This window comes from Elephantulus edwardii, unplaced genomic scaffold, assembly GCF_000299155.1.
Source record: "Elephantulus edwardii isolate Elephantulus edwardi_28Jun2011 unplaced genomic scaffold, EleEdw1.0 scaffold00063, whole genome shotgun sequence".
Lineage (NCBI taxonomy): Eukaryota > Metazoa > Chordata > Mammalia > Macroscelidea > Macroscelididae > Elephantulus > Elephantulus edwardii.
The window spans coordinates 14,553,278-14,565,850 of record NW_006399813.1 but is presented as its reverse complement, the minus strand read 5'-3'; the positions used below and the strand labels follow the sequence as shown (position 1 = coordinate 14,565,850).

Here is a 12,573-nt window from a genome sequence, read left to right as displayed (position 1 = left end):
TTTTTATTGAAGTCAATTTAAAATGTCAAAAGGTAAAGAAATGTTATCACATGTTTTAAGGCTTGTCTATGAGCATAAGCAGTGCAAATGGCTAGCACTGATGTTAACTAAAAGGCTATAGATTTGTGTCCATCAAGGGCCCCTTAGAAGAAAGGTCTGGTATCCTACCACAAAACCAGCCACTGAAAGCCCTACTGACACACATGGGTTCACTATGAATTAGAATCACTTTTATCGTAAATGGTTTAGGTTTTTGCCTATAAATTTGTCATAATATCCATTCACAATATTTTGATAGCTAACATTAACTAATATAAGAATTCTAAAACTCTTATCAAAATAATTATCCTGAATCGTCAGGTTAAACTGTAATAATTTATAGTTACTAAATTAAAAACATTTAGTCACAGGAGTGGAGTAACTGATCACTGTCTGTGTCATCTCCATGGAGAAAAATGAACTGTGAAGCAATAATTTAGTGTCATTTAGTAGTCAGGTTTGTTTGTTCACTTGCTTGTTTTGGAAAATAATCATATATCATTCTGTTAAGTTTGATCAATAAATTTTACTTACAGAATGATACACTGTTAGTAAAATGTGAAGTTAAAATAGCTTTTAAAATTACTTGTGTTTAACTAACAGGAAAAATTAAAAATAGAGAAAAAAGAAATCAGAAGATACAAAGTATCAGAAAAGTGGTAGTTAGAATTTTTAAACAAAAGTTAAAACCCACTTATTTCCCCATATGCATCTTTAGTTCAGAGAGCTCTAGTGGCTTAGTGTTAAGGAGCTGCAATTCAAAGGCATGTGATTTGAATCCACCAGACGCTCTGCAGGAGGATAAATGGGAATTTCCTTCTGGGCAGTTAATTTACTGCCTCTGAAAGCCCATTGGAGGTCAGCTCTGAGTTTGTTTCAATTCAACTGGTACATAATAACAACATCTTTAGCCAAAGAACGAAAACAGGAGCTTAAAATTCAAGATAATGCAAGTTAGAAACGAATGATAATAATTTATTCAATGAAAATAAACTTGAAAATGCATTTTAAAAGCTTCAATATTTATGTATTCAATTTTTAACTACATATCCCAAAATTATAAAGTAAAATAGTCAAACTACTCAGTAGAAGTAAGCAATAAAACCTCATAAATTAGCCAAAGGCCCTTATTTATTTAAATTAAATCTACTGGATTCCCCCCCCTGTGAATTCCCTAAGCGAAAATCTTTTGTTGCAGTCTGATCACTAAAATCCTACTTAATAGAACATGAAACATAATAAAGAAAGGTTTCCATTAAGCCTCTAGTCTTAACAGCCTATCACACTAAATATTTAAACATTCCTTGCATCTCATTCTTGCACTACAGAAAGTAAAATTAATATGTATACATTAAATTTTTCTTAGACAGATATAATTTTTTCCAGATTCCATCCTCTTCCCCCATGAAGTTAAATACTTCCCATAATCCTTAAGACTATCAGTAAAAGGGCTGACATGACAGAAACTGGCATGCAAACTGTAGGGGCTAGCAGCATGTCCAGTACTTGAGGAGTGGTAAGGCTGCTAGCCTAGTGGCAAGAAGCTGCACTGCCATCTCAAAAGCATGAGTTTTGAGGCCACCAGATGCTGCGCAGGAAAAAGATGGGCAATCTCCCCAGTGATTAACTTTCTCTGAAAACCCACTAGAGGGTCAGCTATTGGTTGGTATTGACTCTCCAGTATATAACACCATATATGTAAGAAACACTGCTAACTGAAAGATCAGGTTTTGAATCCACCAGCTGCTTCACAGGTGAAGATGGCTGGCTTCCTCTCATAAAGATTCACAGCGTTAAAAACCCCAAAGGGGGTTACAGCATTTCAACTTAACAATAGTGAATTTGGTCTGGATCTGGCTAGGATGTTCAGTATCCAATTAAGTTTGATTCACATTTTCCCTTCTAAAATTGAAATTAATGAAAATATTTAAAAGATATATTTTTTACTTGTAAGAATATTTAAAGTTGTAGTTCAAAACTCTTTGATATTCAGATATAATGCCGAGAAGTAAATTTGATTTATTTATCAACTTTGTTGTGTGTACCATCAAGTAGAAACTGACTGATAGCTGACCTTCTGGTAGGTTTTCAGAGATAGTAAATTGCATGGGAGGAGACTGTCCATCTTCCTCACGGAGAAGCTGGTGGATCTGATCCTGTGCCTTGCGGCTGGGCGCACAACTCCTTAGACAGACAAAATCTTCTGAGCAGATTAAAAAACAACCTAAAACTTAGATGTCAGCCTAGGTGCGTGCATGTGTGTGTTAAATCAAAACATGATTCACAACCAGCTTGAGAAAGCTCCATCAGATTCATGAGCAAGTTTAGGGGGCTGTGTGCAGTAACAAGTTGGGGGGGGAATGATTTATTAACATGATCTTTGATTTAATGACAGAATTTTTCTGAGGACTTCAAATTTAAGGTAACACAAAGTCCCAAAACATGGTGTTTTTGGAAGGTCACCTCCCCAGCAAAAAAACTGCATTTAAGACACACAACTCATTTCTTCACCACTGGAACCGTTATAAACATAGCTTGCAAACTACAGGCTGCCTGATTATGATTCCAAGTTCTTAATATTAAACCCCAAATACAGAGGAGAAAACAAGCAAATCAGTGAGAAATTGGAAGGAGGTGTGAGGCCCTTAGTCACAAGGGCTGCCCAGATGGAATCTCAAGGGTATCAGCCCCTGGCTCTGGGTTAGCTCGTTACCCATGATGCCTTGCTTATGTAAATGTGTAATAAATGAAAGTATTCCTCCTGGATCTTAGCTGACTCATACATGTCTGATTCCATCCTCCATGCATAGGCTATCAGCTTCACAATTAGGGTAGCCTTGAGTGCTGGGTTGGAAACAAGGCTTGGACAAGTCTATGCACTGGATAGCTGCACAGTTCCTAAGTGACGTGTTCTTGCTAGCTTTTCTGAAAACCAGTGCTGAAGGCTGTGTTGCTGTAGGTTTAAGGTTAAGGGCTCCAAAATTTTCAATGCTTGACCCGTCATATATTAGTAGGTTAGGAGCCCCAAGAGATGGTGGAAAAGCTGATTCTGGAACTAAGTTCGCTGGTGGATGGTCTGCTGCTAAATCTCCTGCTGGAACAGTCACTGGATTAGTCCCTCCATCGTGGTAGGGGCCTGTGTCTGAGTACAACATGGCGGTGTCATCAAGTTCACAGCAGTGTGCACTGCTTAAGCAGTGTGCTGGCTTAATAACGGCATGTCAATTTTGAAAAGAAAATTCCTAGCAGTTTCAAAAACTATTAGCAACAATTTTTTAAAAATTTAATTTAAATTCTTTAGATTTTCTTAATTGGAGTGGTAAAGTAGATTACTGTGGAAAACTAACTACTAAGAAATAAAATTTTTTATAAGCTTTGGTTTCTAAATCAATACAAAATTCCAAAAATTAAAAGAGAAATATTCTAAAAAAAAAAGAGAAATATTCTATTACTTTTAAGAACTACTTTAAAGATTCAAGTTAAGATTTGGGCTCTCTGCTCCTCGCTGATCAGCAGAGCCCTCTCTTATCGTGCAGCCTCAGCTGCATCCCTGAGATGTAAAGGTAGGAGTATATGGATTTGGCCGCACTGAAGGCTTATAACCAGGGCTGCTTTTAACTCTGGTAAAGTGGATGTTGTTGCCATCAATGACCCTTTCATTGACCTCAACTACATGGTCTATATGTTCAAGTGTGATTCTACCCGTAACAAGTTCAATGACACTGTCAAGGCTGAGAATGGGAAGCTTGTCATCAATGGGAAAGCCATCACTATCTTCCAGGAGTAAGATCTCACAAACATCAAGCAGAGTGATGGTGGTTTTGAGAATTTTATGGAATCCACTGAGAAGGCTGGGGCTCATTTGAAGAGTGGTGCCAAACAGGTAATCATCTCTTTTCCTTCTGCCAATGACCCCATGTGTGAGATGTCCATGAACCATGAGAAGTATGACAACTCTCTCAAGATTGTCAGCAATGTCTCCTGCATTATCAACTGCTTGGCCTCCCTGGCCAACGTTATCCATGCAACTCTGAAATCTTAGAGGGAATTATGACCACAGCCCATGCTATCACTGCCACCCAGAAGACCATGGATGGCCCCTCTGGAAAGCTGAGGTGTGATGGCCATGGAGTTGTCCAGAACATCATCCCTGTATCTATTGGTACTGCCAAGGCCGTGGGCAAGGACATCTTTGAGCTGAATGGGAAACTTCCTGGCATGGCTTTCTGTGTCCCCACTCTCAATTTCTCAGTTGTGGATCTGACCTGCTGTCAGGAGAAAGCTGCCAAATATGATGACATCAAGAAAGTAATAAAATAGGCCATTTCGCCATTTTCTTTTGTTCAATAAAGCTTCTGCAACGAAAAAAAAAAAAAAAAAAAAAAAAATAAAATAGCACCAGAAGGGCCCCTCAAGGGCATCCTGGGAAGACCAGGCTGTCTCCTGTGCCTTTAACAGTGACAGACACTCTTCCACATTTGATGCTGGGGCTGCCATTGCCCTGAATGACCACTTTGTCAAACTTATTTTCTGGTATGACAATGAATTTGGCTACAGGAATCGAATGGTTAACTTGATGGTTCACGTGGCCTCCAAAGATTAGAGCCCCTTGCACCAACAGCCACAACAATAGCACTAGAAGAGAGAGACCCTCAGCTACTAGAGGATCCTAGCCCCAAAGCCACCCACTGAGAATCTCACATCCTGGACAAAGGTTCCATCCAGTCCCTCTGAGAAAAGGGTGGGGCTTGAAGACCCCATCATGTCATGTACCATCAATAAAGTACACTGTACTCAGCAAAAGGGGAAAAAGGGGGGGTTTGATGGAGATCGTGGAATAAATGCATTATTTATTATTTATTATTTATTTATACATTAAAAAATTCAGTCTATATGCTGAGGGGGTAATCTGATAAGCTAGAATATGAAGAATGTGTCACCAGAACTGAAGACTCATGACCATAATGTGCTAGGCAGATGACATAAGCTTCTTAGAAGAAAACAAGCTGAAACACTTACCGATGGAGTTTAATGACTATAAACTTAATTACTTATGGATTACACCTCAACATAAAGAAAAATCCTCATCACTGGACCACTAACAATCATGGTAAAAGGAGAAGAAAAATCTGACCTGTCAAGATTTCATGTTTCTAGATCCAAAATCACTTACAGAAGCAGCAATCAAGAAATTAAAGAATATACTTTATTGGCCAAACTTACTACAAAAGGCCTTTTAATAGAGTTGAAAGACAAATATGTCACTTTGAAGATTATGGTCACAGTATTTTCAATCACCTCATACACATGTAAAAGTTGGATAACTAACAAAGAAGATCAGAGAATTATTGATACTACTGGTAAATAATACTGAATATAACATAGGGTGGCAAAGAAAAAGTCTTTCTTTAAAAAGTATAGCTAGGGCATGCCTTGGAAGCAAGGATGATGAGATTTCATCTCATCCATTTTACTTTGGGTATGCTATCAAGCGAGGCCAGATCATGGAGAAAAACATCATGTCAGTGAAAAAGAGAAGACCCTTGTCGAGACAGGTTAACACAATGCTTAACAACCAGCTTAAGCACAGCAGAAATTGCGAAGACAGCAGAATCAGGCAAGAGTTTCATGTCAAGAATCTCTATGAGTTGGAGTCATCTCAATGGCGTCTAGCAGTAAAAATTTCTTACTTTTAAAATTTCTACTACTGACATGCTAAATAATATACTTATCATCACCAAGTTCAAACAAAGACTTTCCAAAGGATACACACATGAACATGAACATGTTTCAAGGGGAATAATTTTGAGATATATTAACTCCATAGTATCCTCTTTCCTGAGATGAACAGTCCGCCTCAATTCTATGCTACATGCTGTTGTATTTTTTTCTTTACAAATGTCTTTCTCTCTTTATAAGAGAAAAGCCAAGTCTCTCATCCATCCCAAATCTTCTAAGAGTATTCTACTCAAAATCTTGAAATCTTTAGGATGTTAAATAGTGTCAGGAAAGTCCTCTTTTAGTCAGGACACTATGATCAGTATTTAACCAATTACTTATTAATAATTATTAATAACTTAAGCATATGAGATTTAATACCTTCCTTAAGCATATGAGATTTAACACGCTTCCAGGAATACATATCAAGAAGGTACTTTCAAGTGTTAAAAAAAAAAATCTCAAAGATACTATTCCATGAAGTATATGGGAATGATATCAAAGGCAAAAAGGAATAATGTAAAACTTTCAGACTACTAGAGCCTGGTCAAGAATTTAAAAAAAATAAATAACCAGACAGAATGCCATACAATCAAGTCGGCCTGATGGCAAACCTCCATCGAGTTTCTGAGGCTGTAAATCTTAATGAGAAGAGAGACTGCCTCATTTTTCTGCAGAATAGCTGATTAATTCAAACCACCAACCTTCCATTAGCAGCCCAATACATAATGCACTATGCTATCAACTCTCTTGCACTGCCATCAAGACAGAACCAACTCATAGCGTGACTCTCTGGCTTGTTTTCAGAGGCTGTAAAACTCATAGGAGGTGAATGCCAATCTTTCTCCTTTAGAGCATCTGGCAGATTTGAACATCTCCCTTTGGGTTGGTAGCACAACACTTTACCCATTAGGCTACCAGAGCAACACAGTAGGTATTTAAAATAAGGATATAACAACTTTACTTCAAAGTGTTAATATTTTTAATATACTAGAATTCCATTCATCCATAGAAACTCAGTGAATTTAAATATATGACAATTTAAGAAATACATGAGAGAAATATCTTTCCAAATTATTTTATAAATATGCAAGCAAATATTTAGAAAACTACTATTTTAAAAACACTCATTTTCACTTAGTCTTGTAACAGAGTTTCTATTAGCTCTCAGTAATAAATGAGAAAAGTAAGGCCTAGAGAGAGGTTAGAGTTCACGATAGGTTACTACAATTTAATAACTTAAAAGACCTGTAAGACATGAGATTCCCCAAGCATTTCTACTTGTACTAGGAAAAACAGTGGGAAGAAACAGGACAATCAGTGCTTGAAAAAGGAGAGGGTCAGTGAAAGAGAAGACTTCCCACAGGGACTGCAATAATGGACTGGAGCACAGTGGAGAATAAGAGGATGGTGCCGAATAAGGAAAGGTTTCAATGTTGTTCATAGGGTTACTAGGAGCCAGAGTCAACAGGACAGCTCCTTGTAACAGCAGAGTCAAGAGGAAAAAAGGGTACACCGAGAAATCTAGTTGTAGTTGTTGTTATGTTCTGTAGAGTCGCCTCATAACGACCCTACGTACAATAGCCCTAAGGCTTGTCCTATCCTGTGCCAATCTCATTGTCTCCGACACACCTACCTCCATTATCCCAGTCACTGAATCCACCCACCTCATTGAGGGTCTTCCTCTCCTACACTGTCCATCCACCCTTCCAAGCATGATGTTCCTCTCCAAGGACTGGTCCCTCCTTGCAACATGTCCAAAGCATGTCAGATAAAGCTTCAGAATCCTTGCCTCCAAGGAGCAGCCTGGCTTAACCCTCTCAAGGATGAAGCTGTTCATTTTCTGTGCAGTCCATAGTATATTCAATACTCTTCTCCGACACCACAGCTCAAAGGTATCAACTCTCCTTCTATCATCCCTAGTCTAGCTCTCTGATGCATAGCAAGTGATTGCAAAGACTATGACATGTATCAGGTGCACATTAGTCTCCAGACTGCCATAGTTGCTCTTCAGTACTTTAGAGGGGTCTTTAACCACAGACTTTCCCATCACAATACATCTTTTAATTGCTTGGTTGCTGGTGCCAAGAGTGTTGATTGTGGAGACAAGCAAGATAAAACTGTGAATACTCTCAATCTCTTCACCATCTATCCTGATGCTGCCAATCAGCCCAGTGGTGAGAATCTTTTTCTTGATATTGAGCCTCAATCCATACTGAAGATTGCAGTCCCTGAGCTTAAATACCATTACTGGTCTCTTAAGGTAAAATGCCTTCTATCTCCTAAACTCAGTAACTCTTCACGTTTTCTGTACGTCAGCTCAATAATTCAATCTGTTTCATTTCTATCACCACCACTTCCATGTCTACTATTATCTCACACATCCACACAAAAAAAAATTTAAACTTCTCCTACATTCTAACCATTAATAAATTCAGCACCTAAGAAATTTTTCTCCCAAATGACTTGGAGGGCTATAAGTAAACACTTACTATGAATTAGTTTAGGAGATTAAAAGAAAGGGAAAAGTTGAAGACTTCTTTAATTTTTACCATTAATCTTCTTTCTACTTTTTATTTTTTTCCAATATGTTAACATTCTTACATAGTTACCCAGAATTGATACAAAATAACCATTCCATACAACACAATAAAATAGACCAGCAGTATTAACTGAATTACTTACACTAGCTTTGCAAGGCTGGCCTACAGTAAGTATATAAAAACCCACCTAAGCTTAAATAATAACTGACATTATGTCTTTGGGCTCAGCATTATTCTAGAGAAATCAAATAGGTAAACATAAAGAATGTGATACTTATTTTTATTCTAACAAAGAATATTACATTCCTAAGCAATTAAAAGATGCCTTTAGATCTTTTTTTTTAAATAGCAGTATTTTTTAAAAAATCAGTATTTCCACGATTGTTCCACAAGTATTTTATTTAGGCTTAAAAGTAGCACAATATGAAGATCAAATAAATTAGAATCTAAACCCTGGCCACATGAAGACTGTCTAAACAGTGCACAGTACCTTTTTAAAATAATTCTTAAAATTCTGAAACCTGTTCTAGTGTTTAGTTTATATAGAAACAAACAAAAAAGCTTCATAATGACTAGGATTTGGGAGTTTGTTCCCTTAGAAGTCTGGCTCTCAAAGACATAAATAAATGTGTTCACAATGGACAAAATTTTGGTATAGTTGTCAATAAATAGTGACTTACAAACCTACCTAATGAGGCAAAGAACAAGTATAAGGTAATGATGAAAGCCCCAAATCAGGAAGGTCTTATTCTTTATAATTATGGAGTAACAACTTTCTTGAATAACTGCATATGTCCAGTATGTCATCCTCTGTAATACTGAAAAGTAATACTGGTAAATTTTATGAAGTTATTGTTTTCATTATATAGCTAGGAAAACTGAGATCCAGGGAAGGCCAGTAACTTGCTCAAACGATAAAATAACAATTAAGAACTAAAATTCATCCTATCTTACATCCAGAGTATGCTCTTTCCTGAGACAGCACCACTATGTCATTCATCTACTAGCTATGTCAATGAAACAAAAAATAGTTTCACAAAACACTTAAAATTATTTGAAGTCCTTTATCCGCTCTTTCGGGAGCTCTGGTGTAATAAATAGTAAGGAAGTGTGCTGCTAGGCAAAGGTATGCAGTTCGAATCCACGTGCTGCACCCGGGAGAAAGACAGAAAATCTCGTCCCCCGTGTTTTACTGCCTCTAAAAACCCATCAGAGAGTCTGTTATAGGTCGGTTCCAACTGCGCTGTACACAACAATCAGCTGATAGGCTCTGAATAAAATGCATTCATATCCATTTAAGTCTGAAGACAACTCAAAACTACTGAGCATTCTTATATCCCTGGAGATGACAGCCTGGACAGTTCTTTTAACAAGCAATTTAATCCTCCTTTGGGACACTGACACCGAAACTCAACGGGTGATAACCATAACCTGCATTGTTCCAAGGGGAGAAATTAAGACACCCGTCTATGTCCTACAATTAAACACGCCAGTGTACCCCTAGAAAATACAAGCAAGCTCTTTCAGATATGGGAACAATTTACCAGAGAGGGAGGCGGAGAAGGTTATTACCAGCAGGTACTGGGCAAAATACTGATTGCAAATACAAATACATATTTATTTATTTTGTTAACCACCCTTTTCAGAATCTCTCTCCACCCAGTAGAGGGTCTGAGTTGGGACTGGGAGAAGGAAGCGCTCCACTCCGAGAGGCTCCGGCCAGGGCGCCTCCATATGCGGAACTCTCGCCCAATCCCTGTGCAGACAGAAATCCCGTGACCGCCAGGCAGCCAGTTTGGAGAAAAGTAGACAGGGAGCCCGCAAGCTGGGTTGGCAGAGGACGCTGGAACCTGGCTGCTGGAGGAGAAAATGTCTCCTTGGCAGCTGCAGCCACTGTCCTGTGGTCTGACTTCCCAGGGCCCGCTGGCCCGCGAGGTGTGCCTCTGGCGGCTCCCCACCCCCTTCCTCCACCCCTTTCTCTCTGAGGCTCCTACACTCTGCAGGGATGCCGCGACTCACGCTACACTGCCTTGCCAAAAAAAGAAAGGAAAAAAAGAGAAAAAATCCCGTCTGCCTGCGGGTCGGGCAGGGCAAGCCCTTGGTTTCTGGGAGGGACAACACCGGGGGCACCCGCTGCCCTTGCAGAGCGGGGTCTTTGGCTCCGAAGGGGGTGGGGGGCTGGTTATGTGGCAATTGACATCTGCCTGGTTCTTGCACACACAGCCCTCACACACCCTCCTCCCAGCCGCTCCTCCCCTGGCCTCACACCCTGAAATCAGCCAAGGGCCATCTCCCTCTGCTCACCCCGACCTCTCTCTAGGCTCAAGGGGCACGAAGGCGTTGCCACTCGCGGACAAGTGGCCTCCATAGGCAACCATGTTAACCTTGCAAAGCACACATCTGCCCACACGCCCTGTGTCACAGCTCTGCCAAGCCTGACAGCCTCCTGGCCAGAGATGCCTATCCATCCCAGCCCTGCATTCACTCCCCAGCCCAGACCCAGACCCCTACGCCACCCACGGCCGCATTCAACCCTTCCACCCAAAAGCAAAGCCAGGAAAAGAGAGACAGGATTTTGCTAGAGCAAATATATCTACCTGGATCAAATTCAGGGATCCGAGCCTGGTATTCGGCTCCGACTCTCATCCCAACATCTGTAAAGCAATGCAAAAAAAAAAAAAAAGAAAGAAAGAAAAAAGAAAAGAAAAGAAAGCAAGAAAAAAGAAGAAAGAAAAGAAGGGGAAATAAGAAATAAAATAAAAAGAAACACTTAATAAAAGAGAAAAATTGCTGGGGTAGGAAAGCAGCAGCAGAGGGTGGATGGGAGATACTAACTCCGGGCACTCCGGGAGATGGCAGCGGATGGGGGCGGGGAGCAGGGGGGCGGAGGGCGGAGGATTGGTCGAGGGCGGAGGGACGGGGGTCGCGGGGGGGTGCGGGGTGGGGGGGTGCTGCACTGCACCGGGAGTTCGAGGCTACCGCAGTGCCCGGGCTCCGAGGGGAGGGAGGGCGGGCGCGCGGCGGGGGGGGGGGGCTGGGGGGAGAGGGGGGGGCAGGCGGGCTGGCGGGGAGGAGTTCGAGGCTACCACCGTGCTCGTCGTCGCTGCTGCAGCCGCTCTCCGGCTCCGAGTAGTGCAGCCCGCCGTTGGTGGACGAGGCGCCGCTGCCACCGCCGCCCGCCGGGCTCTTGGCGCTGCCGTTGGCCGATCGGTTCTTCCCCAGTAACTCGGGCCCTTTCTCCATCATGCCGGGCATGGTAGAAGAGGGGAGGGGGGAAGGTGAGGGAAAGAGGTAGGTGTCAGGGTGAAGGGGGAGATGGCTTACGACTGCGGGCGGGAGGAAAAGGAGGAGGAGGAGAAGGCGGAGGAGTAGGAGGGTGTTAATATGGAGCCGCCATAACCGCCCCGGTCCGGCAGTAGCGCAGTCGCCTCACAACAACCCACCCCGGCCCCGCCTCTCTCCCCTCCTTCCTCCGCCCGCTGCCCGCCCCGCACAGGCCCGGGCGCCCCTCTCGGCCGCGCCGCGCTCTACGCCGCCGCCGGTATCACTCCGCCCCGCAGGGAGGTTCCGGCCGCCCGGGGGGGGGGGGGGGGGTGGAAGGGAAGAGGGGGGAGGGGCAGGGAAGCCCCGCTCGCCGACGAGCCAGGCAACCCCAACCGAGTACTTATAAAATCGCCCCCGAAGCGCGTCCGCCTCTTTCCTTTCCTTCCTAGAGGGCGCTGTGAGGCACGGGCGGGAGGCGACCGCGAGGGAGCGGGACTTTTTGCCCTCTCGGGGCGGAAGAAACGCGGTCAGACTGAGAAAGGCCGGCGCGACCCAAGCGCCTGGGTCGCGGGGAGCAAGCCCCCCTTTTTGCAGTCCGGGTTGCAGGTCGCGCGGGCTGATCTGCTCTCAGCGGAATCGATGCCCATCTCAGATACTGCGTCTGTCTGGTTTCTCTCTCCCTGAGGCCCCTGGAGCAATGCAGAGCTGCTCGCCATGGAGTCGAGAAGTCTTGTCTGGGCGGCCTATTCCGAGGCCCCGGACAGCGAGCAAAACCAACTCGGTCACCACCTGGACGCTGCGATTTTTGTTTCTGACCCGCAGAGCGGGCCTTGATTCCCCAGAGGGACTGAAGTGGTGAGAGAGTTTTCCGTGCAGCTGTGTTTTTCTTTAAGACACCTTTAAAAAAAAAAAAAACCTAACCAACACAACACAACCCTTTCTCTTTTCGTCTTACTCTCACTTTTATTTTTGTTTTTTGTATCATATGAGTTGAATGAACCCTCGTGGC

The 12,573-nt window shown here is 42.4% G+C and overlaps 1 protein-coding gene across 3 annotated transcripts in view; it reads right to left on the bottom strand.

The window, feature by feature from the left end:
* The window catches only part of LOC102854276 (REST corepressor 3-like), a 76,761-nt gene extending 65,092 nt beyond the window's left edge, over positions 1-11,669 (bottom strand). Inside the window, exons 1-2 of one of the 3 annotated variants that reach the window (XM_006887956.1) lie at positions 11,390-11,669; positions 10,898-10,954 (exon numbers count right to left, since the gene is read on the bottom strand). In XM_006887956.1, the coding sequence (XP_006888018.1) occupies positions 10,898-10,954; positions 11,390-11,555 (223 nt within the window). In that variant the 5' untranslated portion in view covers positions 11,556-11,669. Of the gene's footprint in view, positions 1-10,897; positions 10,955-11,386 lie in introns of all 3 variants that reach the window. The other 2 variants (XM_006887958.1, XM_006887957.1) reach the window with 2 other exon arrangements.
* Between the last annotated feature and the right edge of the window lie 904 nt (positions 11,670-12,573).